The sequence below is a fragment of the Megascapheus bottae genome, chromosome 1 (assembly GCF_031878675.1).
Source record: "Megascapheus bottae isolate mThoBot1 chromosome 1, mThoBot2.hap1, whole genome shotgun sequence".
NCBI classification, from domain to species: domain Eukaryota; kingdom Metazoa; phylum Chordata; class Mammalia; order Rodentia; family Geomyidae; genus Megascapheus; species Megascapheus bottae.
The window spans coordinates 88,944,225-88,971,943 of NC_143509.1; the positions used below are offsets into that span (position 1 = coordinate 88,944,225).

The 27,719-nt window shown below is 37.0% G+C and overlaps 1 protein-coding gene across 4 annotated transcripts; it reads right to left on the bottom strand.

Moving 5' to 3' along the window:
• Positions 1-6,083: 6,083 nt before the first annotated feature.
• Positions 6,084-27,231, bottom strand: C1H21orf91 (chromosome 1 C21orf91 homolog). 4 transcript variants are annotated; one of them, XM_090348041.1, is made up of 5 exons: positions 27,165-27,231; positions 25,641-25,774; positions 9,699-10,235; positions 8,437-8,499; positions 6,084-6,410 (listed from the first exon to the last, which is right to left on the bottom strand). In XM_090348041.1, the coding sequence occupies exons 2-5, from the start codon at positions 25,765-25,767 to the stop codon at positions 6,244-6,246; spliced, it is 894 nt and encodes a 297-aa protein (XP_090204167.1). In that variant the 5' UTR covers positions 25,768-25,774; positions 27,165-27,231; the 3' UTR covers positions 6,084-6,243. The 4 variants fall into 4 exon arrangements, with proteins under 4 accessions (XP_090204167.1, XP_090204159.1, XP_090204186.1 ...); XM_090348033.1 differs by lacking the exon at positions 27,165-27,231 and adding an exon at positions 26,935-27,113; XM_090348060.1 differs by lacking the exon at positions 27,165-27,231 and adding an exon at positions 26,670-26,781.
• Positions 27,232-27,719: the final 488 nt, after the last annotated feature.

Below are 27,719 nucleotides of genomic sequence, written 5' to 3' on the forward strand. Positions count from 1 at the left end.
TCTTGGTCTCCATTTCCTCTCCTGAAAAAGGAAGTACTGATGTAGATGTTAGATTTTAGACACACACGCACTCACACACACACGCACCAAAAGTATAAGGGAGAGAGTCCTGAGGCTTGAAGTCAGGCTTCGATGCTGTCTCAGCGAATCCTTTACTCAAGGCTAGAGTTCTACCACTTGAGCCACAGTTCCACTTCTGGCATTTTGATGGTAAATTGGAGATGAGTCCCACAGACCTTCAAACTATAATCTTCAAACTACTCAGCCTTCTGAGTAGCCATGAGCTCTGCTTTAAAGAGTTTTTTTTTTAAAGGGTGATTAAGATTCTTTCAGCAAAATATTATTTCAATTCTCAAAATGTTTATTTTGCAATCCACTTGTCATATATGAGCAATTGTGTTTCCTAGTTTCAGAGTTACCACAAAATCATCGGTAAAAATGCTTTAAAAATCATTTGGGAAAAGAGTCTATTCATATATATGCTATTCACAAATGATCTTGAGTATTTAATCATTTCCGATTTTTAATGTTCTCTGAATAGCCAATTTAAATGTTTTATTCCTATACACTTAAACTAGAAGAAACTCAAATATCTATGCATAAGTGAGAGGGTAGAGATTCTCATACAATCATACACCAGTATACCAGTTAGCTAAAAGGGAAATGAATTACTGATCCTTTAACTACTATGGATGAATTTTAAAAGCATGCAGTTGAGTGGAAAAAGCCAGAGGAAAAGGATTACAGACTGCAGTAGTGTGCTTGTCTAAGCAAAAGCCTGCACATATGAATTATGGTGATACAGATCAGAGCAGTGGGTCAAAGGGAGATGGGAGTTAAACTGGAAAGTGAACCAAAAAGTGATGACTATATAGCTGTATACATTTGTTAAAATTCAAACAGTATACATAGAATGCTTGATTTTACTGTACATAAATTACATCTCTAGTTAGGGTGCTAAAGATTGAACCCAGGGTTTCACATTTTAAAATAAATGCTGTACCACTGAGCTGTATGCCCCAGATATACCCCATTAATTTTAAAAATTGTACATATAGTACAGTAAGTTACAGAAATCTCATTTTGTTCTGTGGGCCCTTGGGACACAGAAAATAGTATATATCAAACTTAAGATTTTCACAAGAGACCGGGAGTTTGGCCTAGTGGTTAAAGTGCCTGCCTAGCATGCATGAATACCCGGGTTCGATTCCTCGGTACCACATACATAGAAAAAAGCCGGAAGTGGTGCTGAGGCTCAAGTGGTAGAGCTCTAGCCTTGAGAAAGTCCAAGGACAGTGCTCAGGCCCTGAGCTCAAGCCCAGGACTGGCAAAAAAAAAAAAAAAAAAAAGATTTTCACAAGAAATAAGAAATCAAGTGAGCAATCAATGTCTCACTAAGCTACTTCCCCATCAAGAAAAATTTAAGTTAGATTCCCTATAAATTCAGGCCAGCCATTTAAAAGAATAGGTAGTCTTAAATCCACTACAGTTATAACAAAATATTTATTTTATTGTTGTAGAATTAAAAATAGTAGACAAGCTTATATAGTTACAGTTTCAAAGAATACAAATATATAAATTATTGCAGTTTTCAAAGAAAATATAACCAACCAATATCTAATAAGCTTTCTGAAGCAAAATTTTTATTATAGCAGTTTCATTCTCTTCCAAAATTTATTTTGTAAAATAAATTTCTTACACCAAAGCAAGTTTATTAAAGTCCAGTAGCAATGGCATAGACTTAGTTTAAAGCAAGGTACACTCAGACACACGTTACTCTTTCTCTAACAGCAAGAAAAACATTCAAACCGTCACTTCTGAACACCTTTCCTAAGCTGTTTCTTTTGGAAATAGATCAGACAAGAAATATTACTCTAGACAGATGGAAAGGAAGCCAGGAGTGAAGAGTATAGCTAGGGAAAATTCAACTAGCACTGTTTTGGGGGCTGGTAGAAGAATTTTCATGACTGTTTAGTTTCACTTTGGTAAGTTTAAAACTGTGGAGTAGTTCAAAATCAAGTTCAAAATCACTAAGATGCAATACTAAAGTGTACTGGTAAACTTAAAATAGCAGCTAAACTATATATTAAAAAGTATATGCTAAAGAAGATCTTGATGCTAGAGACTGGCAATATGTTTCTTATGAAGATAAAAAAAACCTGCAGTTGCTTAGTAGGTTTGAGTGTGGCATAATGACAGCCTCTGTGTTATGAAGTAAAGTGAAAACACTGAGATGTAAGACATAACCTTGATATTCCAAACCCAGCAACAGGTGCTACAGCCCTATTCACTTACTAAATTGCTAGGTGAATGGTTTTCTACCCATCACCACAAAAATGTAACCAGGCAAGAGCAAGAGTGACCTGAGGGCATTCTTGCTGATATTTGCCACTTCCTCCAATAATCATTTCTACTAATCTAAAACTAAGGATGAAGTCATATTCTAAAATGAAACCAATTATCTCTAACATCACATCTGAACAGAAGGTATTTCAGAAGTTTATAGTTTTATACTTCTTAATAAGTTTTTAAAAATACTCACTTTAGCTTAAGCAATAATATCATCTGTCAGTAAAGGAACTATAATAAAAACAATACAATAACTTTTCAATGTACAATTTATGTTTTATGGACACATAACCTTCTTTTATGGTTAATAATTTGAATTGTTTTACTAAAACTGCACCAAAAATTATCTTTAGAAGTCCCTACCTAAGAACATATACATTTTGCTATGGTAATAATGGAAGCTTATTTCCTCTAAAATAAAACAAAAAAGCAAAAGTGGTACATATTAAATGCACACAAATCCAAACACTTACCTAAAAAAATTAGCAGAAATTGAGGGACAAACCCTAACAGTGTAAACACCAAAGTAAATAAAAAAATAGTTGAAAATTATTTTCAATAATAAAGGATATTGTAAAACATAAGACAAAGAACTCTTAAGATAGCTCTTAAATGATAGCAAAATATAATGCATTGTTTGCCATTTCTAAAATCACTTTCCAACATAAGCTTGATACTTTACATTTTTAAACACATAAAAATGGGCACTTTCTGGTGAAATGAACATGTATTTTGAAAAACTAAGGACATTTTACATAAATAATTGAACAAAAATATCACTAGGCTGCTTGAATTATCCTGTTGCTGGTGTCTCAAGTGCATGTCTTATTTCAAAGGACTGATTTATTTTTGACAGGTCTGAGGTTTGAGCTCAAGGTACTCTGCTTGTTCGACAGGTTCTCTACCATTTGAGCAATGACTCTGGCTTTCCTTTGCTTTCTTTTTCTGATAAGTCCTCTCACATTTTTCTAGACTGCCTCAGACTCCCATCCTACCTACACCTTCCATGTAGTTGTTTAAAGGAATGCACCCAACATACTTGGCTTGTTGAGATGGGGTCTTGCTAACTTTTTTTGCTTGTACTGGCATCGAACTATGATTCTCTTGATTTTTTGCCTCCTGCGCAGCTACCTGGGATCATAAGCATGAGAAAATATGCCCAGCTCAAAGGACTAAATTTAGATGTTAATATCAGTTAAAGGATAAGACATATTCTCAAAATAAACATAAAGTTGAATAATTTAAAAACTTTATTATAGTAAGGGGATCAAATGCAAGGCCTCCAGTATGATTAGCAGAAGAAAATCTGATCTTCAAAGCAAACCAGCATATGGTTAAAATCACCTGATTGTAGATATTTTTAAAGATTTAACTTTTTAATTATAAAATCAAAGATAAAAAAATATTTCCTTTCCTTGATCATAAGTTCTGAAAAGTCAGTAATAACTGAATAGCAATCTGTCTTTTTTTGTTTTGAAAGTGAAACCACACTGGAGATTTTCTTTTAAAACTTTCTCAGCATGTACTGAACAGAACAGCCCAGTATGGAAACTGGTCTAAGTGGTAATCCATATTCTCCCATTAGTGTTCAACTCTATCCCTGATCCTTATTTTTGCATATATAGCAATAGCATATTAAATAAGGAAAACACAGAAAAATGTGTAACAAAAATTAAGATAAGTCACTATGCAAAATATTATAACTTTTGTAGAAATTAATTTGAATAAGTACTAGGTATTAGTACCAGCACCTCAGAAGGTTTTAGGAGCACCTTTCCTTTGAAAAGATTAAGTCAAAATGTCTACATGGATTAAATCAGAGTCCCTAGTACATGCACATTCCTATACAATTATTCCAAACTCATTAGTAAAGCTACATACTTGCCAGAAAACTCTTTAAGAGAGGAGCAAACATTTTCTTTGGATAACACTGTTGTATTTAGGACTGCACCATATGGCTCATGTTCTGGAAATACACTACTACTGGTATCAACTGCAACATATTGCAAACTTTTATGACTGTCCCGAAGTCATCTAAACAGAATCCCAAATATGTGCAACCACATTTGTTCATAATATTAATGAATTATGCCAAAAAGAGTAAATTCAAATTCAAAATGTAACCATAACAACTAAACACTAAAATACTTATTGGCATGACCAGAACATGTCCTTGATCCAACTTGTAAATTCAGACACTTTCCAATTGCACATATTCAATTTAAAGCTTATCAAAACTAAGGCAATGCATCTACCTCTCTCCTTGGATTTTATGTTCATTTTAGATGGCTCTCAAAGAACTGAAATTGACAGGCGTTTTCACAAGCTCCCATACTAAAAGCCTTGACTGTTTAGCTTATTTCAAAGAAAAACAAAACAAAACTAATGGCATATCAATTAATACCTCCAGGGAAATTTAATACATTTTAGCATTACAAAAAATTGCTTTCAACTAGATGGAAACATTTTTTTGAATAGTCAAATACTGTTTGTGTTTAAGATTGAAATCTGACCAAAGCCAGGATTGGCTGTCAGATTTAAGGTGGAAGTCATCTATATCTTTATACATGAAGCTGCCAAATTAATAGATTTTTTTTTGAGAATCTTTCAAGCATAGAGAACAACTAAATAGGAAAGTACATTCTAAATACCATGTAAAGACAGAATTTACAGACCATGGATATACTTTTTTATAACACAGCTTTAAATAACCCTTTAGTTAAGAACTCTTGGAAAACATAGGCAGCTCATAAGAATATTCTTTTATATGGGCTTATTTTGCTGAATTATTAGTTTTGTTTTTCTTGTATCAAGCAATTTTATCTTTCACATTAGACTCTGAAGTTTAGAAAAATATCTTAAAATGCTTTCTTACACACTGATTTAAATGATGTTGAAGACAAACTTTGAATAGTTTAGTAAGGATTTTTAAAAATGTATCTGAAATGGCACGTAGAATTTTTTCCAAAAATAGTACAACAATTTCATTTGAATATATATATTACATTTGACTTGGAAGTGAAGCTTGACTTACACTGTCCAAATTCTCACATAACAAAAGTCATTAGAAGCAAAGTAACAATGAATCAAGTAGTAGCTCTGGTTTCTACGGGGATAAAAAATAAATAGATATAGAAATTATATTTCTAAATTAACTAGGAATTGCTTTAGTTAGAAAACAAAATCATGTATTTACCTGATTATATGCCCCCCAAAGTTATTAATTTCACCTTTCTAATTTATCAGAAAATTCATCTAGATAGATGGCTACTCCAAAAGACACTTATCTTTGGAAACCAAAATAATACTTGTACAAACACTGTTTACTAAAAAGAATAAAATGCAGTGATTTTAAATATGGGTGAGCATAATTACACACGAACGTGTAAATATGCAGTGCCATTCAAATACACACTTATAAAGGGAATGAAGAAGTACCTAAAATAGCAGTTTTGTATATAAAAATTTTATATTAAAATATTGCTCATAATAAATAAGAGGTGAATTATGAATTCCATTTCCCCTTAAAAATTATCTGTAGTAGTTTAGACTAGTACAGTTTGCTAATCTTCTATTGTCTTGACAGATGAATTATGCTAAAATGGTTAATAAAAATAACACTGTTAACAGATTTAAATAGTTACCTGTTTGCTTAGGTTAGGGACAAGAATTTAATAAACTATAGGAAAAAGATTCCCAAAATGAAGCCAAATGATAACCCTACAAGACTAGAATACAGGGATCTACTTTATTAGACAAGGATGTTGAATATCTCCTTACGCTCTGCAAATTAAATAAATGATCATAAAAATATGGACCATGAACTTTCTTCAAATTTCTTCAGAGTGTGCATGCTTGGCAGACCAATAAAGGGTAGAGCATGTGAAGTCTGGTTTAGTTGTTTACAGGAAAGTGTGACTTCATTCCTGTTCGTCCTACTTGCAGGCATGGTAACTTGGAATAGTTCTTGAGAAGCTGTTCGATGGCAACATGACGGACGTGGAGTTCCGAGGCCAATGAATCTTTTTCTTGAACTTGATGTGATAACTCTTCAAAAACTTCTGTAAATATTAAAATGTAGTTTCATTTTTAGTATTCTATGTTTAAGCTCCTGATTTATCTGAATAAGTACTCTTACTAAAATAAATATGTTGGGCAATGGTTTATCAATGTAACTGCTTTGACACCAAGGAAACAGTGTTCTCTTCAAAGCCTGTAAGTTAGATCAACACAGCAAGTCTGAATAATTTACATGCCCAAGTGGAATGTTATATCTCTATGCATCAAGTGTAACTAGAGTTATAATCAACTTAATTACAAACAATACACAACAGAAATGGTGATTATCTCCACTACTGTGCCACTTCTCAATTCGAATCTAAAAATGGGCTCAACAATATTTAATTGTCTTTGGATAAGAACGGCACATTGCTCTGCAGGTTTGGAAACCCTTCCAAGTGGCTTTCTAATCATATTACTTGAAATTTCAAATCCTTGCTCCTATATCATAGCCTCTGGAAAAATACCCTAATGTTTCTATTTTCTTTTATGTATAAGATCAATAATGTCAGCAAACACTTCACAGGGTTACTATAAGAATTCAATGTTATCATACTTGTAAAATACTTGATAAATATAAATTGTGATTACTATCATTACAATTATTCTAGGGGCAATGTGGCCAAGACACACAGCTTAAAAAAAAATTTCTAATTTGCTACTGACTGCATAATATATGTAAGCAACATAAAGGTCTCCAAAGTGCAATTTCATTACCTAAAAGGGTATATACTGGGAAGCAAAGAAAAGAGTTGGGGAATATGAATACTCTTAACTTTCCTATCATATTCGATAATATTAAAATATTATCCATTTTTAAAATATAATGACATTGTTTTGGAAAAATAAAAGAATCACTTTTTAGAAAAAAATCCTCAAGTGTTTATGGGCAAAATAGTAAAATATCTGGAACTTGTTTCTAAATAACACATGCAAAGGGTTAGGGTAGGGTAAGAAGGAAGAATATAAAAAGAAAAAAATACCCCACTATACATTACCTGATAATACAATACAATTAAAAAGAAAGAAAGAAAAAAATAGCAATACTTTAAAATAAAAGTGGAAATGCTGGTAAGATTGGTCTTAGGGTTCATTATTCTGGTCTCATTACTTTTCTGCATTTGAAATTAACAATTAAAAAAAAAAGAACAAAACAAAAAGTCAGTGGCAGTAGTACTTGGCTTAAAGACCTGTCATGGATCATAACCCCACAGTGTAATAGTATATGATGATTAAAATGTTGATAAAAGGTGAAGATTTATGTAGTCTCCATTTTTACTTAGGAAAGTGAAACCAAAAATTGTATTGGAATTCTACCTTATCCAGTCAAAAATGGCTGTCATCAAACCAAACAACAAAGGCTGTAGGTGTGTATTGGTGGGGGTGGGGGGTGCAGGTGGAGGGGTTGGATTATTCACTGCTGGTGGAAATGTAAGTCCAGCCATTATGGCCATCCAGTGTGGAAGTTCCTCAAAAAATAAATATTTAAATAATGGCTATATGATCCAGCCACATCATCTCTGGGTATACAGCCAAAAGAAGTCAACTAACATACTATGGAGATACCCATCCTCCCATGCTTATGAGAGCAGAATTAAACAATAGCTAGCTTACTGCCTGCAGGCTATGCTACCCAACAAGGAATGAATAAAGAAAACGCTGCACATGTAGGAAGGCAAAAGAGAACAATAAAAGTTGTGGAAGTAAAAGGGGGACCTCAGAGGAGATGAGGACAAGAGGAAGAATAAGAAAGAATAGTAGAGGGGGAAATGATTAAAATACATTGCATACATGGGTATGTTATGGTGAGGCACCTTACTATGAGCAATTCAGTATGCACTAACAAAAGAAAAACAGGAATAAATGTGCTGTTCTTACACTTTTAACAACAGAAACTCTTAACAGGTTCATATATGTAGTATCCAAATTAAGTACTACTGAAGCTAATCATGTCCTGCCATAGGAGACTTTCTATATCAAAAATTTTCATGTTAGAAATAAAACAAAACATGGAAACTGATTTTTTACCCTGGATTTGCTGTTGGAGCTTTGCATTCAGTTGCTCTACTTCACCAAGTGTCATTGAGTTCACTGAAAGACGAAAACATACTCATTGTAACATCACAAAAGGGAAAATACGCTGCCTAACCCAATACACTAATTTAAAAACACTGATGTCACCTGCCAAACACAATATTCAGCAGAACTCCAGGGTTGACTCATTAACGCATGCAGTAAGGAGCTTCCAAGTTCTGGTCACAAACCCCTAATTTCTATCTAATAAAAAACATCAATATCACTAGTAGGAACAGGAAACACATCACCAAAGAATACTAACTAGACCTGCTGGATTCTGGTGTCTCCTGTTTGAGTTTACAAATGATTCTAGCCACCTTCCATCAAGCTCATTTTGACTAAACATTACATATCTCATTAACTGTTGTTTGGATACACTGAAGTACTGTAGGAAAAAAACTGAAAAATCAATTTGTCTATCTAGTTAAATAACCTTCAGTAATTCACAGTATTAAAAAATTGTCTAAACAGGTCTGCAAAGTCCCTTCTGGTTCTAAAATAATTTGCCTTAATTACTTCAGTTTCTAAGTTTTTATAGAAACAGATGCAGACAAAATGAATCTTGTTTCCTAATTTTAAAATTAAAACATTTATCACCTACAGATTAGCAAAATGTCAGACTTTTGCTTTTAAATGATTAACCTCCAAGAAGTTGGTCTTGTAAATATTTGTGACTTTACAATGTGTAGTAGTTCATAGTTGCCAGCTGCTAGTCGCTGGTGGCTCACACCTGTCATCCTAGCTACTTCAGGAGGCTGAGATCTGAGGATCTAGGTTCAATGCCAGCTTGGGTAGGAAAGTCTTTGAGACTGTTATCTTCAATTAACCACCAAAAGGCTGGAAGTGGAGCTTTGTCCTTGAGCAAAAATAGAGCTCAAAGGTAGTGCCCAGGCTCTGAGTTAAGACTCAGGACTAGCAAATACAATTAAAACAAAACAGACAAAAAAGTTGAGGCTATACTTCTGTAAACAGAATGAACCTTGAGCTTTTCAACTCATGCTTTATGATTCCATTCAGCTTACTTCTTAAAGTGACAAAATAAAGGACAGGCTGGGAGCATGGCCTAGTGGTAGAGTGCCTGCCTAGCAGGCATGAAGCCCTGGGTTCGATTCCTCATTATCACATACACAGAAAAAAAAAAATTAAATCTCCAAAACCTACCTAAAAGCAAAACCAACCTACTCAACTTTCACCCATTATTTCTTGTTACTTACGTTCCTCTCTGCTGAAACGTAGATTCTGTGTCTGTACTTTAGCCTCTGGACTAGAGATTGGCTCTTCTTTTTTCTGTGCCTGCTTGCAGCTGTGGGGCCATAATACACTGTCCCTGCATAAAGTGGCGCTTGAATCTTGCAACATAGCAAGCCCAAAGTCTCTATTTCCCCTCTGCTCCAAAATCCTTTGTTTACAGTTTGAAATGCCACTCTTATTTCCATCTATCCATTTTGCAGAATATTTTGGCACTTGAGAGTCAAACTGTGGCAGTAATTTCTTATCTGGCTTATGCCTGAAGTTAAACAGGTGAAGTTGGGAGGTTTTAGAACTTTCAGAATCAGACTCCACATCTTTATTTTGTGCATATTGTACAATCCGGTTTATCTTCTTACTCAAAATGGTTTTCACTTCTTCATATGTACTTTTGGAAAGCTTAGACCGAGGACAATCCTGGTTTGCTATTAAATGGAATTTTTCAAAGCAGTCTTTATGGCCCCTTAATGACTTGGTGTGCAAAAGATTAGATTTTGGAACACCTATTAAAAAAAAAAGAACGAACATTCAAGAAGACATGACATTTTTATAAGTTGCACTAAGAATATACAAATTCTAGTAAAATAAAGTTCCTGAAAGTTCATAGAGGAAAATGCTGACAGTTCTAATATTAGTAATACAATGTTGCTTAATAAATACAGTATTCAGTAATATTCTTATAAACAGCAAAGTGTAAGAACTTGATTCAATTTGAGCATTAATCCAGAGACATCTTATTGTACACAATCTAAAGAAATTCTATCCAACAATTTACCTCATAGACTCTTGTTCTTCAAATGATGTTTTCTTCACAAATCCTCTTGAAGAACACACTGCAAACAAGTCGTTATCACTACCATCTCCTATATAGCTCTTACTTCCTCTAAAAAGCCTTCTTTAACCAACAGATGTAGATTAATGTATCACAGAAAATATTTACAACAAATATTCCCTCTTGCTAGAGGGAAATTTCTGTGGGGGGTGAGGGGAGAGGACTGTCTTACAAACATCCTCAGCAGGAACTTGAGAATGGTTATATGCATAAGGAAAATCAAAAAGACATTTTAAAGCATGCCAAACAACCTTCACTAACCATGCAATTTTGCCAGGTAACTAAGATGTGTAGTTCTGTCAGGTTGCAGAGAATAAAGACAGTAGCATTAAGTCTGTTGGGCAATGGCCCATTGTCTAAGGAAATGATGCATGGCACAAATACAGAGATGGCATTTCTGTGGCAAGAAAACCATAATCTTCCAGGAAAAGCTTTACCCAATTACACAGTTTTAAGTTAAATTTAGTACAGACAGCAAATATACAAATAGGGCTGTGTCAGTAAGATTTGCACCTCTAATTTCTTTAGCTGAGTCAGTTATATTAACATTTGAAAACAATTGAGTTTGAAAATTCAACTTGATAATTGTTATGCAAACATATTTTTTAGATATCCCAGGCAGTAGCAGAGAAAGCTAAAAGTTAAATAAGTGGACTATTTTATATAACTGAAAAAATTTCTAAATAGGAAAGAATGTTGTAGCTTATTCTATTTATAACAGCAATGTACTTGTCACTTTTATAAACTCTTGATTTTTTTAAGTCATCATTTCAATCTAATGGTGTTTACCATTGCTATTATCAGAGATTTCAGTGAGTTATCCAACTTCCTTTTAAATTTTAATTACAAGTGTAAATATCTCTGAGCACCAATTTGTTTGGAAGGAAATGATTTTAAATGCAACCAAATGAGTCAATACTTCTAAAGAGCTGAGTTATAAACAAGTTTAAAGATTGTGCTACAGTTTCCTCCAAAGGCCATTGTAAATGGCATCCTGATTATCAGAAAAATTATTTAAAAGAGGCCTCAAGGTTGCCCATGTCACTTTTTTGTCATGAAGTTATTATCAATGTGCAAAAAGCCAAGACTTCAGCTGAAAAACATTACTACTAATTTTAGTTTTTATTGGTTTCTTCTTGATAGAGTGTTTTAAAACTTCAGTATTTCAGTGTCTGTACAGGGTTTTTAAAAAGTTAAAGTGTTTTTACTGAATATTTCTATCTTTTCTCATTTTTTAAAAAAAAATTTTTATCTATTGTGGGATGAACTCTAGGTCTGAGTGTTGTCCCTGAGCTCTTCAGATCAAGGCTATGGCTTTACCCCTTGAGCCACAGCAACACTTTCGGTTTTCTGGTGGTTAATTGGAGAAAGAAGTTTCAGACTTCTTTCCCAGGCTGGCTTTGAACCGTGATCCTCAGATCTCAGCCTTCTGAGTAGCTAGGATTACAGGTGTGGGCAATTGTGCGTGGCTCTTTTCTCATTTTTATCCCAGGACTTTTACATATTCCATTCTTTAATACTTTTAAAACCTTATTGTCTCAGCTCCATGCTGTTGCTGTCCCACACTCCAAGTCTTTAAGTCTCTTTTTAAAATAAAGCTTGGTTAAGGACCAGGAAAGGCCCAAGCTACTCAAACATGGACATTTACCTCTGGACTTACACTTTTCCTTTTGCAAGTTAAAGAGATGACCATGTTATAGTTAATTTACTGACAGTAAAAAATATTTTTTCCTAACAAAGTATCAACAGTGATAGTCTAAATACTACCCCCAAAAAGCCAAAATAAAAACTACTTCAAAAATGTCTATTATCTTCTGCTTTACCACAATCTTTTGAAGATGCCATTTTATGACTTAGTGGCAATTACCTCGATGGTTCACCATCTGATTCTGTCAGATAAACTAGCTCTACACTAATGGCACATGGCTTTGCGCATCACATGCCTGAGTCACATCACTTACTGCCTAATGTATGTTTAGCTGTTGTTAACTAGACTTTATTCTGCATTTGATTACTTGCAAATATAAAGAATGGCTTTATATACTTTTGTCTAATACAGACTGCAATTGGATATAAAGTTTTAGTACACACACCACACATGAGTGAGAAACTGCCAAGTGCCAGCCAACCAACCACTTCCGCTTTTTACAACCACTTCTGCTTTTTTTTTTTTTTTTAAACCACTTCAGCTTTTTACTTCACACTTGGAGCAGAGTTTGAGAACTGGCAGTATGGGTTGTCCAAAAGGGTGTGTTTATGGGTGTTTTTTTTTTTCCCCTTAATGTTTGAATAAGGCAAGAAGATTTAGTTATGAGATGTTAACATGCTATGAAAAAGTTTTAAGCATATTGCCTTGAAATATGACAAATGTTTGTGCAACAATTCATGTACCACTACTTTAAATGTTTTTTCATAGAGGCTCATGTTTTTCCCAACTCAATTTTCCAAGATTTAAGGTATTTTTTTTCTTACTATGATCTTATCTTCATTGCTAAAAAAGAAAACAGAAACAACTACATATATGTGGTGCACATAATGAATAACATTTTTGTGCTTCTTTAAACAAAGTATTAATTACATAAACGGGGGAAGAGCCAAATGTCTGCACTAAGAAAGATGGGAAGGAGGGTCCTGGAGTTTGGCCTAGTGGTAGAGTGCTTGACTAGCATGCACTAAGACCAGGGTTCGATTCCTTGGTATCACATACATAGAAAAAAAAAGAAAGAAAGAAAGATGGGAAGGAAAAAAAAAGTTACTTCTCTGTTTTGGAGGAGCCAATAACCATTTCTGAAGAAGAAGAGGAAAAATAAGTAAATGTGGCACACCTACAGTTTAATACATAATTGCCTTGTTTGGCTTTCAAATGTTTTAACGAGGAAAAACCATTATATTCATATACAGTTCTTCTCACTTTCCTGATTTCTCTTGAAATGTGGCAGCTACTGGCCTGTACAAGGAGCAGTTATTATGTGAAAATAGGACGTGTTCAGAACAGTTCCTGCCTCTACCTTCATGAATGCACATGTGCCTGCATGTACCAAGTCTCTAAAACCATGCCAGGTGACCTGTACTATAATATGACCACACACTGATATAGGTTAGGATGGCTGCAGGGAAAATGCTACTTGTCTAAATGCCACTCTGACAAGCTAGTATGCAATGATAAGCAATCAGTGGCCAAGCCAGAATTTTAAAAAAGAGTCCTTACCTTTTAATCTAATGCCAAACAATTGCCAGTCACTGTGTATCCTGTCATGGAACTAAAGGTAGGAAGATTAGATCAAAGAAAGAAGGCAAGGATGGACAGCTACAATACCGACTTCCTTCTAATACAAGTACAAGCTTCTACTTCTTGTACACTTGCCAGTTCTTCTACATGCTTTGTGTTGGGGGGTGGGGTACTGTGATAAAGGAGTTCACTGTTCTTTCCAATTCATGCTTTCAGCAAACTCAAAAGAAATCCTAGACACACAAGAGGCTGAGGTCTGAGAATGCCTGGACAGGAAAGTCCCTGAGAATGTTATCTCCAAGAAAGTACTCAGAAAAAGCAGGAAGTGGCACTGTGGCTCAAGTGGTAGAGCATTAGCTTTGAACTCAAAGAGGCTAAGAGTTCCCAGGCCCTGAGTTCAAGCCCCATGACCAGCAAAAAAAAAAAAAAAAATCACCACTTAAGTAATGATTAGATACTGTCATATTCAAGTATCAATATATTATTTGAAAGTAAAAGGCAGGACTGGGGACATAGCTTAAGTGGTAGAGCACTTGCATAGCAAGTATGAAATTAAAAGGGAAGAGGAGGAAGAGGAAGAAGAGGAGGAGGAGAAAACTGTTTATTTCTACATTGCCAGCAGATGGAATTATTGGCAACCACCACTATACGCCAATACACAGATGGGTTTAACAACTTGCTTTTCCACATTTGAGAATTACAGCCATAAAGAAAGATATATCAACAGGTGGTCTTAGACAGATTTTAACTTAGGGATGGTTATGTCACGTTAAAAGCTTCTTTGTATGCTAAGACAGGATTGAGCAGTTAATCAAATCACCTTTTTTCCAGTATATGAATCATCAAGGATGATTTCATGCTGAGAGTGCTCCACCATTTGAGGTAATCACCCACCAAATCAAGGGTGATGTCAATGAGCTAAGAATTCAGAGATAATGTCTAAAGATAAGCCTCAACCTGAAATTACCAAGAAAGCCAAAATTTAAGTAAGTTTTTATACTGTTGGATGTATAAACAGAAAATTTGTCAAAAAAAAAAGTACACCCTTCTCCCAGTGAATTCTAGTTTTTATATCTAACAGTTGGGAAGTTGAGAAAACACCTACATAACAACTGTTTATTACAAAAATGCTTGTTATAAAAAATAATCATTTTCTATTTTGCTCCCAGGTTTTTCAAACTAGCAATGTCCAATAAAACTTTCTGTGCGGATGGACATTTTCTATATCTGAGGCATAAAATATAGTAAGACATAGCTAGCAAGATGAATAGAAAGCCCACAGACATATAAAAATATACCTAGAGCTCAAAAAATTAAATCCACTAATAAAAAATCCTCAAAGAAACAACCACCTCATTAATAAGTGGGCTAAGGAATTAAAAAGAGACTTCTCTGGAGAGGAAATAAGAATAGCTTATAGACACATGAAGAAATGTTCAAAATCTCTGGCCACTTCTCCTTACCCCAGTTAGAATGGCCATTATCAAGAAAATAGATAGGCACCATGGCTCTCGCCTGTAATCCTAAGCTACTCAGGAGACTGAGATCTGAGGATTGTGGTTCAAAGCCAGCCCTGGCACAAAAGACTTGAGACTCTTATCTCCAACTAACCACTAGAAAAACAGAAGTGGTGTTGTGGCTCAAGGGGTAGGGTGGTAACCTTGAGCTGAACAACTCTGGGTCAACGCCCAGGCCTGGGGGTAGGGCAGTAGCCTTGAGCTGAAGGGCTCAGGAACAGTACCCAGAGTGAAGCCCCAGAGTAAAAGCAAACAAACAAGCAAACAAACAAAAAAAAACAAATAATAGTAGTTGCTGATAGAAGGGGGTGGGTGAGGGATGTGGCCAAAAAGGAATACTATTACACCTTTCATGGGAATGTAAACTGGTTCAACCACTCTAGCAGTATGGCGTTTCCTCAAAAGACTAAATAAACATAGAAGGACTTTTAAGATCCAGCAATCCCACTACTGGGTATTTACCCAAACAAACACAAACAAGGCCACAGGAAAGATACCAGTACAATTGTGTTTATTGCAGCAATATTTACCATAGCTAAGATATGGAGGAAACAACTCAGATACACCCTAGAATGAATCTGATTGTTGTTCTTAAGGCACTATGTGAATTTATTTCTTTTCTCTTTTTTCCCTCTTATTGTTAATCTCATGTAGTCACTGTATCTGACTTTGTTGCCTGGTATATTGTATATACGTTTATTTGTTTATTTGAGATAGGAAAGGGAAGGGGAAAACAAGATGATTGGGAGGGGGTGAGAGGAGGAAAAAGGTGACAAAAACATGAGAAGGGATGTCAATGCTCAAGAAGTACTTGACAAATGCAACTGTACCCCCTCTATACATTACCGCAACAATAAAATCCAATGAAGAAAATGTGATATATATATATATATATATACATACATACAATGAAAGTCTATGCTTTCATTAGAAAGAATGAAATCACCCTATTTCTAAGGAAATGGAAAGACCTAGAAAAAAATATCACATTAAGTGAAGAAAGCCAGACCCAAAGAAACACAGGCTCCATGTTTTCCCTAATTTGTAACTATTAGTATATGTCTAGGATGGTCTTAACAGAGAGGCTCATAACAGCTATGAACATATGACCATATAAAATGATGCTAACAGAAATCAACTTCAAGATATGGAAACTGGAGTTTTTTTTAAGTTTTTTTTTCTTTTTTGTTTGGTGTATAGAGAGGTTTCAGTTACATTTGTCAGGTAGTGGGTACATTATTTCTTGAACACTGATATCAGTTCCCATGGTTTTCTTCCACCATCCCTCCCCTACTTTCCCTTCCCTATTTCAAATAAATGAGTAAATGTATATATAATATACCAAGTACCAAAGTCAGAATCAATAACAAGATGAGATAAACCATAAGGGGAAAAAAAAAGAGAAAAGAAATAACCTCACATAGTACATTAAGAACAATAATCACAAAGAAAAACTTCTGGAAACAAGAGTTTTTGTTGTTATTCTTAAAGCACTGTGAAGTTATTTCTTTTTTGTTTCTTCCTTTTTTCCCCTCCTCCTTTGATTTATCCCCTGTTGTCATCCATTTTTTATTTTGGTGCGCTGAGTCTTGTATATATGTTTATCTGATTTGGGGAAGGGAAGGGAGGGAAGAGTAATAACAAAATGGTGAAACAAAGGACAAAGGACAAGCCAATGTAACAGCAATACCCAGAAGACACTTTGTAAGAAATGAACTTTACAACTTAGGGATAGGGGTGGGGAGAAGAGAAATTGGGAGAAAACTGAGAGAGGTGGTAACAATTTTTGACAAGAAATGTATTCATTACCTTTCTTATATAGCCATGACCCCTCCGTATAACACCTTTACGATATTACATTAAAATGTGCCTATATTTAATTTAATGCATTTCATCATAAAAAAGTTTCTGTGCACTAAACTGTTATACTCCTAGAAAATCTACCCAATTATGTTATGATAAATACAGGTTTAAAATTTCTACTTACAAACTGTATACAAAACAAGCATAAGAAAAATAACTTTTCTAACTATAAATGAGGCAAAAGATGTTACTTCATATCTCAAAAAATGCTGTGCAATAATAACTAGATAAACACAGGGGCAAGCTCTCTCATGACAAACTAAATTTATAAACTCAAAATCAAGCAATGTGATGTTCTCAAACATAAGAAAAACAATGAAGAAGATAATCTCACACTATTTACAAAAAAAACAATTTTACAACTCCTTTGCCTGTATTTATATCACTGACCTTGAAATTCCAGTTATGTATTCTATGTATCATTAACATTATGTAAATAAATACATACATTTCACCAAAATATGTTAGTGGATCTGAAGATTTATAATTCAATTAAGAGCATAGATTGTAAACACCAACCATCAAAGCTGCTTTGAGACCATCATCACAACTCACGAAATACCTGATAAGAAAATTAATCATTAACTACCATTACAAATAGAAAATCATTAAATACTGTGTGTGTCATAATGGAATTGCAGGAATTTTAGAGAAAAATAATTTTAAACAATAGGTTAGATGGAATAATTTTATAAATGACAGACTAACTCACACTGGGTGCTGGTGGCTCATGCCTGTAATCTTACCTGCTTAGGAGGCTGAGATCTGAGGATCATGATTTGAAGCCAACCTCAGCAATAAAGTTTATGAGACTCTTATTTCCAATAAACTACCCAAAAGCCTGAAGGGCAGCTGTGGCTCAAGTGATAGAATGGTAACCTTGAGCAAAACAAAAACAACAACAACAACAACAAATAAACCTCAGGGGAACAAGTGCCCAGAGGTAGAGTTCAACAAGACTGTCACACACACAAACCACCAAAAGGAAAACAAACAGAAAAAAACCAGATTGTACAGTATCAATTTAGTTTTAGTAAAGGAAGAGATGAAAATGAATGTAGAAAAGGAAGACTGGGACATGCCTTACATCTGCATGTCATTCCCTGGGAATTTCACTATTTTCTATTTTCACAATAGAAACTTAATTAGACAAGCAAAAGAGATGTGAAAGAATGTTTTATCTGTGTTTAACTGGAATCAAGCTAAACAGCCATCTTGGGACACTGGTTAGATAAGATAGATGATGTACCAATAAAGTACCATTAAAAAGTTGATATAATGGGGACCAAGACATGAGAAAGGCTATCAATGTATATGAATTAATGCACCTTCTATCTGGCGAATACAATGTAACGTTTCTATTAATTACAATAAAAATATATGAAAAAAAAGTTGGTATAAAACTTTACCTAAAAATGTTACTATTAAATTTAAAAGTTATTCAGTGTTATATCTACTTAGTTCAGTCTCATAAATACAATTTGATCTCTTTCTCACATTCCCTTTGGCAGACAATTTAGAAGTACAACACACTAAAAACACTGAGATTATTAGTAAGTAGATAGTATTATGTATCTTTTTATTCTTTTTTGATTTTGGAATTTTGATTGTCATATATATATGTATTTGATTTTTCAATAACAACAAAAAGGAAACTTGATGTGGGGCAAAACGAACTTGTGACATTAAGTAATAAAAATAAAAATATTACAATGTGAAGAAATGCATTTTGGTTTAGAAAGGAATTACCAGTGGTCCTTTAGTCCAAGACAAACCAGGCTTTATGTATTTTACCGTGCATTTTAATGAACTAAGTGGAAGAAAAGATTAAGATCCTGAAACAGTGAAAGACATGCATTTAAAACATTCTGAAACGTTGATGGACTTCAAGAAAGTGACTAAGTGGTTCTTGAAGCAAGATAGGTAAGAAGCTATAATGCTCTGATTGTGCTATACGGAAGGAATAACAAGGGGAACAAGTGAGAGGGCTTCTGGTAACCCAATGCCCAGTTTGCGTTTGCCAGGTACACAGCTTGAAAAGCTGAACTTCGTACTATCACAGGATACTAGCCTACTAGCAATCACTTTTCTTTTTATAATTTCTGAATCCAGTTAGAATGGCCAGGATCAAGAAATCTAATAACAACTGATGCTGGCGGGGATATGGCCAGGAGGGATCACTACTACTCTGTTGGTGGGAGTGCAAACTCCTTCAACCACTATGGAAAGCAGTATGGCAGTTCCTCAAAAGGCTAAACATAGAGCTCCCCTATGACTCAGCAATTCCACTACTTGGCATTTACCCAATTGTCCAGAAACAAGGACATACTAAATCCACTAGCACAACGATGTTCACTGCAGCACTATTTACCATAGCAAAGATATGGAACCAACCCAGATGCCCCTCAGTTGATGAGTGGATCAACAAGATGTGGTATTTATACACAATGGAATTCTATACTGCTATCAGAAAGAATGACATTGCTCCATTTGTAAGGTAATGGAAAGACTTAGAAAAAATCAAATTAAGTGAAGTAAGCCAGACTCAAAGGAACTTAGGCTCAATGGTTTCCCTCATTTGCCATAATCAGTAGAAACCTTGGACTCTTCTAGCAGAGATTTGCAATAGAGCAAAACCTAGATACATAAGGCCATACAGTATGACGCTAAATGAAAGGACCTCTAGGATATAGAAACAAAAGCCATATAATGAGTGATTGTTGTCCTTCTATGTACTATGTTATTTCTCATCTCTTTTGCTGTCCCTTGGTTATCTCATATTATTACAGTATTTCACTTGGTTATCTGATATATTGGATATATGCGTATTTGGTTATTTGAAATTGGATAGGAAAGGGGGGAAAACAAGATGAGAGTGAGGGTTGGGGGGAGGGAAATGGGGACCAAGAGATTAGAAAGGGTATCAATGTATCTGAAGCAATGCATCTTCCATCTGGCGAATGTAATGTAACTCTTCTATTAATTATAATAAAAATATATGAAAAAAAAGCAAAAAAAATTTCTGTGAAGTGCTAAGCACCAGTGGCTTATGCCTACAATCTTTAGTTGAAATCTAAGAATCATGTTTAAGTCCTGGACAGAAAAGTCCATGAGACTATTATTTTTGTCCACTTAACTAGCAAAAAGCCAAAAGCAGAGCTGTGGCTCATGTGGTAAAGTGAAAAAAAAAGCTAAGGGAGAGCATTTAGGTCCTGAGTCTCAAGCCCCATTATTGGCAGAGAGATAAAATATTCTATGGCTTATCACCAAGTAAGCTACTTGCTACTTCCACCTCTTTTGTCCAAATAATGAAATTTTTAATATTAGTCATTCAACAATACGCAAAGTAATTTAAAGTGACTATAAAAGAAAAATAAATCAAACTTGAGTCTTTAGTTCCAAATATATATATATATACATATATACATATGTATGTATATATGTATGCATCACAATTTCAGAAGCCCTTTTAAGCTTTGTACTTAAAAATGTTATTTTAGTTACTATTTAGACAGATGTTGTCATCAAAGGATGGGAAGCAAAAAGAGGCTCATGTCAGAATGAGTTTGCAGTTTGTCATGTCCCCACACAAGTGAGGAGTCCTTTAATTTAAATGGAAAGAGTTTCGTGCATCAGAAACAGGACATAAAGAATGAAACATCTTAAATGGCAAATAACCATATCCAACTCTCAAATGAAATTAGTAACACCAAGTTTCAAAATGGTTCTTCATAAATGACAAACAGCATTACAGTGGAAGAGTGAACCAAGGAAGAACAATGTTAGAAGTAGGTGCTGGGCACTGGTGGTTTACTCCTCAATCCTAGCCCTCTATGAGGCAGAGATCTGGAGGACTCTGGTTTGAGTCCAGCCTAGGCAGAAAAAGTCTGCTAGACATCATCTTCAAAAATAGCAAAAGGTGTTAAAGTGCTTGCCTAGCATGAACAGAAGACCCAGGCTCGATTCCTCAGTACATAGAAAAAGCTGGAAGTGGTGCTGTGGCTCATATGGGAGAGTGCTAACCTTGAGGAAAGCCCAAGGATAGTGCTCAGACCCTGAGTTCAAACCCCAGGACTGGCAAAAAAAAAATAGCAAAAAGCAGAGCTAGCAGCCCAAATAGTAGTGTGTGAGCCTCCCAACCTTGAGTCCCCGGGGCCAAACTCTAATAGTACCAAAAAAGAAAAAAAAGAAAAGTAAACAGAAACTGGGTTCACCATTCACCTGTGCTATTGGGTAAATGCCCATGATTTTTCTTATATCACTAATGAGCTGAATTAGGTGGACTAGAGAGTAGCTAGACAAATGGTTCCTCATCAGCTTATACTGGCTAGCTGGTATACTGGGAATTGGTCCTGTCTTCTAAAAAAAACCCCATATATATAGTGGGGGGAGGGGGGTCTTGGGCTTGAACTTGGCCTGGGCACTGTCCCTTAGTTCTTCAGCCCAAGGCTACCACCCTACCCTTGAGCCAAGCCCCACTTCCCATTTTCTAGGGGTTAATTGGAGCTAAGAGTCTCAGGTCCTTTTGTGCCTGGGCTGGCTTTGAACCTTGATCCTTAGATCTCAGCCTCTTGAGTAGCTAGGGTCACAGTCATGAGCCACCTCAAATATTTTGTTTTATAGAAAAGAGAGCTTGTTATCAAAGAAAAGGAGACCGGACATAAAAACCAGTTTGAGGGCCAGGAATTTAGCCTATTGGTAGAGTGCTTGCCTAGCATGCACAAAGACCCAGGTTTGATTCCTCAGTACCACATACATAGAAAAAGCTGGAAGTGGCGGTGTGGTTCAAATGGCAGAGTGCTATACTTGAGAAAAAAAAAAAAAACAGGGACAGTGAGAAAAAAAAACCCAAGGACAGTGCTCAGGCCCTGAGTTCAATCCCCACAACTAGCAAAAAAAAAAAAAAAAAAAAAAAAAACATAAAATAAAACAAAAAAAAAAAAAAAAAAACACCAGTGTGACAGTTTTCTTGGCACACACTGAAAATGGAAAGTCATGATACCAGAGCTCTTAATCTTTCCTGGTCAATTCTCCTTCCTGACTTCGGTTACATTACAGTTTCAATGCTGTTGCCACTAGTGCTGGCTCCATTGAGTTTCACTCCTCTCTGCCTCAGCCTAGAGAATGACTGTGCTTTGGTCATCAAATAGCTTTACAGATTTTAAAAGAAAGCTAGATATATATTACAATATCAGGTCATTAACATGTGTGAGAACGTTTACTGTAACTTTGTGCCAAGATAAGACATAGGCATTAGAACAAATGTCTCCTAATCCTGTAAGCAGACTTATTAACCTAGTGAATTATAGGTGATAACTTTCAAAAATGTCAACCAATGAGAACATTTAAAGAACATTTAAAGATTGCATGTCTTAAGTTCTTAAAAGTTCATCATTGCAGGGTGTGGTGTTTCACGCCTGTAAATCCTAGCTACCCAGGAGGCTGAGATCTGAGGATCAAGGTTCAAAGTCAGCCCAGGCACAAAAGGATCTGAGACTCTTATCTCCAATTTACCTCTAGAAAACAGGAAGTGGGGCTTGACTCAAGGGTAGGGTGGTAGCCTGGAGCTGAAGAGCTCAGGGACATCGCCCAGGCCAAGTTCAAGCCTCATGACCCACCAAAAAAACCCCAAAAAGTTCATCATCATGTGTGCCCTTTTTCAGTCCACCACCTTGTCCTCCATGCTAGGCACCCCTTTCTTAAGTATTGTGTCACAGCAAAAATAAAATCACTCAAACAAGACCCAACTTCTCTGTCCACTGTCTTTGTTGAACAAACATATGTATGCACAAAGTTTTTAAACAACAGGCCAGCTGATTAGGAGACAGGCTTGACTTGATGCAAATAAACTGTATTACTTTTAATTACTATACTACTTTTAATTAATTACTATAAATGTGTGAGCTCTATACCAGTCTGATAGTTTACTGTTCCTTAATACAATTTATTTTTACTAAGGATGTAAGAAAAAATATATAGGGCAAATGCAGCAATATACTTAGTAAGTGAAGAAAACAGGCACCAGCAATATTACTATGTTACAAAAAATGATTCCAAATGAGTAGTTTTAAATGTCAATTTAAAAGTCGATCTTATATTCTAGTTTACTGGCTGGCATTGTGACAAAATTTGGTAGCAACATTTTAAAAGGTTTACTAGTTAAGATGGAGAATATATGCTACAATTTTTCTAGCATGTAATTGTATTACCTTTGGTTGTCAAAAATCTTTAATAAGGACTGGGAGTTTGGCCTACTGGTAAGAATGCTTGCCTAGCATGCACGAAGACCTGGGTTTGATTCCTCCGTACCACATACATAGAAAAAAGCTGGAAGTGGTACTGAGGCTCAAGTGGTAGAGCTCTAGCCTTGAGAAAATCCAAGGACAGTGCTCAGGTTCTGAGCTAAAGCCCAGCACCGGGGGTGAAAAAAAAAACCCAAAAAACAAAACTTTAATACAAACATAAAAAATGAGTATCCTTCCACAAAGGAAGGCATGGGACTCCTTTCCTTCTGTTTTTTTCTTTTTCAAACAATTTTATGATATTAAATTTAACAAAATGATTATAATGAATTAGGTCATCATGGTAATAAAGATGGAGCTAAGAACTGATGCTAGAAGAGAGGAAATATTTACTGAAAATTTTCTTACAAAAGTTAAATAGGTAATTTTAATATATAAAACCTAGAATATACGTAGAATACTAAATGGAATATTTTTTTAGCAAATTAAGAATTGCTTTTGTTTTTAAATTGAGAGACAACTATAATCTCAGAAACACAGAACTTCCAGTTACATTTCAAGAGCTGATATGTTCACAAATCAGGAATATGCCATTCCTCAGAAATGTTTACATTATGGCTCAGAATCAGTGAAAACGTGTATTTTAAAAGGGTAGAAAAGCAATTATGAAAATTTGGGTTTCTGCAAAAAAAAAAAAATTACCCTGTAATGAGGATTTAGCCGGAAGCACTGGTTAGAAGCAGCAAAGAGTGAATAGCAAGGTTAACATATAATTGCCTGAAGAGTCAGACAGGCTTCTAGCACTAGCCTTCTAATAAAATAACCACTGACAGTAGATCAGTGGAACTAAGATCACATGTACAGAACCAGGTGGCCTCAAAGCTGAGGACTGTCTCATTACTTACTATGGGACTAAAGTCCATTTCTGAGATCTTTAAGGTTCAACTCCATCACATTTAAAATGAGTAATACCAGTGGACATCCCAGAGCTATTTTGAGTTTAAATAAGATAATCCAATAAGGTGCTTAGTACAATCTCTGGCATTGAAGTGCTCACAGCAAATACCTGACGCATGGCAATAGCTAGCCATCACCACTATAGCAAACTGGAGCCTTCTACTTATCTGTCTTCAGTTTTCTTAAATGTAGAATACAAGGGTTATACTGGATGACATCTAATGTTTTTAATCCATCTAAATGTACACTTATACAAGGCATTAGAATATATACGTCATTTCTATTTCCAAAAGACATAAAGTTAGAGTTTTTGCTCTAGCTTGTTAACAGCACAGTAATATAATGAATGTTACAGAAGAATCATATTTTAAGTCATCCTTTTGAAATTAGTCATAATTACTACATTTAGTAAAGCCAAAGTTACAGCTATTCTACATAATATACAGGAAATCCATGGTGTTCTGTCACTTATTATTTGGTGATTACATGTCTAAATAACAAGTCCTAACAAGAATTCCTAAGTATATAATTACTGTGTGCATTCCATATAAGAACATTTCATATCACTTAGAAAAAGAAAAAAAATCACAAAAACCTTCAAATATAGTCAGGAAAGAATTAAATTACTGTTTTGAAACTGTCTAAAAATGTAAAGGTCTAAGAAAATAAAGTCTCTTTGCTAAGATGTTACAACCTCAAATTCAAATTACAGGCAATATTTTATCTTTTTCATGAATGTTAAAATATTTTTCTACACATCTAAAAAAGTGTCAGTGTTTTAATACCATATTGCCAATCGTAAGACAGTACCCCACACCTTTTACTGAAAGCAAGCTACTGATATCAACAGTCACATTAAAGGTGCTCATAATGACTGAAAAGCAGTTAATGGAGCCAAAAGGGATGAACAATTCAGGCTCACCTCACTTGAGGTGAACAAAATTGCATTTGACCATCAATTTATAAATGGTTAAAGTAGTTCTTAATATGAAACAAACATGTCTGTTAAAAATTGGCAAACCAAATAAGCTATCAATTAGAAAACACATTTACCAGGCAATATCACACTTGTCTGCTAGCCAGCATGAGGTTAGTACTATAGTTTTCAAACCAAGATCCCTCTGTAATTCTTAACTGCGTTGTTTCATTTCCAGAAACCTCAAAGTCTTCAGATTTTTGTCATCCAGTCATCCACGAAATCGACTTTAAGAGACAGTTCACTGGAAGGAGCTGTATAAAAGTTCATGCTAAAGACGTGGTGTCCTTACCCTCAATATTTAGCTCAAAACAAATGTGGCAGAAGGAGAGTGTTTCTTTATCGGTTCCCAGTTTACAAACACTGCAAATGTTGTCATCGTTCAAATCAATGTTTACAAACTGCTCCTCTTCGCTCATAGTGCCCCTGTGAAGGAGAAGAAAAAGGAATAGTGACACCATTTCCAGAACTTGACCTGACTGACAACTTGTAGGAAGAAGACAGAACGGTGCTGCTCACCGCGGCCCGCCTCACCCAGACCACCGCCGCCACGCAGCTCCCCACGGGCTTTTATTATGGAAAAAAGCCCTAGCCCTAGGTTGTCACCGACGGCCACCCCCGCCACATGCCAACCGCACTTCCATGTTACCGGGTTAGGGGGCTCTGCGGGGGCCTGATCTAGTTCTCCCTCACCCCCCCCCCCACCTCCAAGAACCACGCGCGGATGCTCGGCGGGGCCAGGCCCTGGGGCCGCCCGGGGTTCTGCACGACCAAGTTGGCGAGGCGCAGGTCAGCGGGGCAACTTCGCCGGGGGAACCTGAACTCCCGAGTCCCAGGCTTCCCACTCGAGATCCCCGGCAGGAAAACGCACGTGGGGAGCCGAAGTCGCCCCAGGGGAGGCGCTGGGGTCCCGGGGCGGGGCCGGTCCTGGTCCGCCTGGGGCGGGCGGGAGCAGTCACGAAGCAGGCACGGTCCGAGGGGTTCCCAGCCGAACCCGGACAGCCCGGGGTGAGAAGGGAGGGTCCCCAGGTCCCCACCCACCTCCTCCCCCGCCTCCGGCGGGAGCGCCCCGTCCCCTCGGCTGTCGCCTCCTCAAACTCGCGGCGTCCGTGGACCATCGCCCGCCTGCCTGCCTGGGGAACAGACGTCCCCGTGCCCACCTGCCTCCGGCATGGGGGGACGCCCGCCCGGCCCCTCGGACTGCCCAGGTCTCGGTCTCCCTTCCTCCGTCGGGGCACCAGGAGAAGCGGAGGGTCGCAAAGAGGCGCGACGCCTGGGGGGTACGACGCAGGCAGGTGGCGGGGGTGGGAAGCGTCTTTACCGTCCGTCTCCGTGCGCCGCCGCCGCCGCCGCCGCCGATCCGCGCGGCCCGGGCTCCTGCACTATTGTTTCGGGCCCGCAGCGGAGGCGGCCGCGGCGAAGGCAGCGACAACGCGCCCGGCCCCGCCCCCGGCCGCCGGTGCCACCCCGCCAGCGCGGCCAGGGTAGGGAACCGCGCGTCCCGGCGCCGGGCGCCACGCTCGCCCCGCAGCTCTGCGCCGGCCCGGATCGCGGCTCCCACCAGACCCGCACGACGCAAGCCGTACCGCCGGGGCGCGCCTCGCCGCCCGCCGTCTGGGCCTCTGGAAAGTCGCTCCTCTCCTCCCCACCCCTCCTCCGGGCGCCACAGTAGACCAGTCCGTTTATCACCAACCCTTCAAAGTAGTGGAAACTACGGCCCCGGGGCGGGGGCTGCCCCGGGCGTGGAGGCCGGGAAGTGACGGGTGGGGAACCGAACGCGACCGAGACGCGTGCGGGGGGCGGGGGGTGGAACTACCTGAAATCCAGAGACCCAAACGAGACACGGTCACAGCACGTCCACGAAGATGCCAGTTGACAGAAGAGGAGGAGAGTTCGTGTTTTACGTGTCTTGATTTTGGTCTAATTCTACACACGGAATGTCCACAGTCCCCCTCCCCCCCTTACGAATTGTTTCTTCATGTAGTATACCCCCCAAAACACACACACATGGCACGTTCCTGGCACAGGGGAATATAATCCCCCAAAGTCCCACTTCTTCTTCTCAGGTCCTGCCCCTTTCCTCAACTCTTCGCTTTCTTGTTTTCTTTCCTTTTCATGTTTTATTTTATGTAATACTTCTATTTGGTCTTCTATTATAATCTAACGCCTCGTCCGAGGGAGGAGAAACCGGAACTGTACCCTGGCAAAGACCAACCTGTCTATCACAGTTGCTTAGAAAGAAGTCCTAGGTCTTGAACTCAGAACTCCTGCTGTTAAGATCACCTTTTCTCTTTACCTCCACAATAGAAGGGTACAGGGGTATGGTTCTACATGTCTGTACTTTTGAAACGATGGGAGGAATGAATGTCAC

Bases quoted from the DNA above. Each gene is read 5' to 3' on its own strand.
- C1H21orf91 (XM_090348041.1), bottom strand. From the start codon at position 25,767: ATGAGCGAAGAGGAGCAGTTTGTAAACATTGATTTGAACGATGACAAC. The intron at 10,236-25,640 runs GTAAGGACACCA...TTTTTTTAATAG, and splicing joins TTTTGAGCTAAATATTGAGG to GTGTTCCAAAATCTAATCTT. The intron at 6,411-8,436 runs GTAAAAAATCAG...TAATATTTACAG, and splicing joins GCTCCAACAGCAAATCCAGG to AAGTTTTTGAAGAGTTATCA.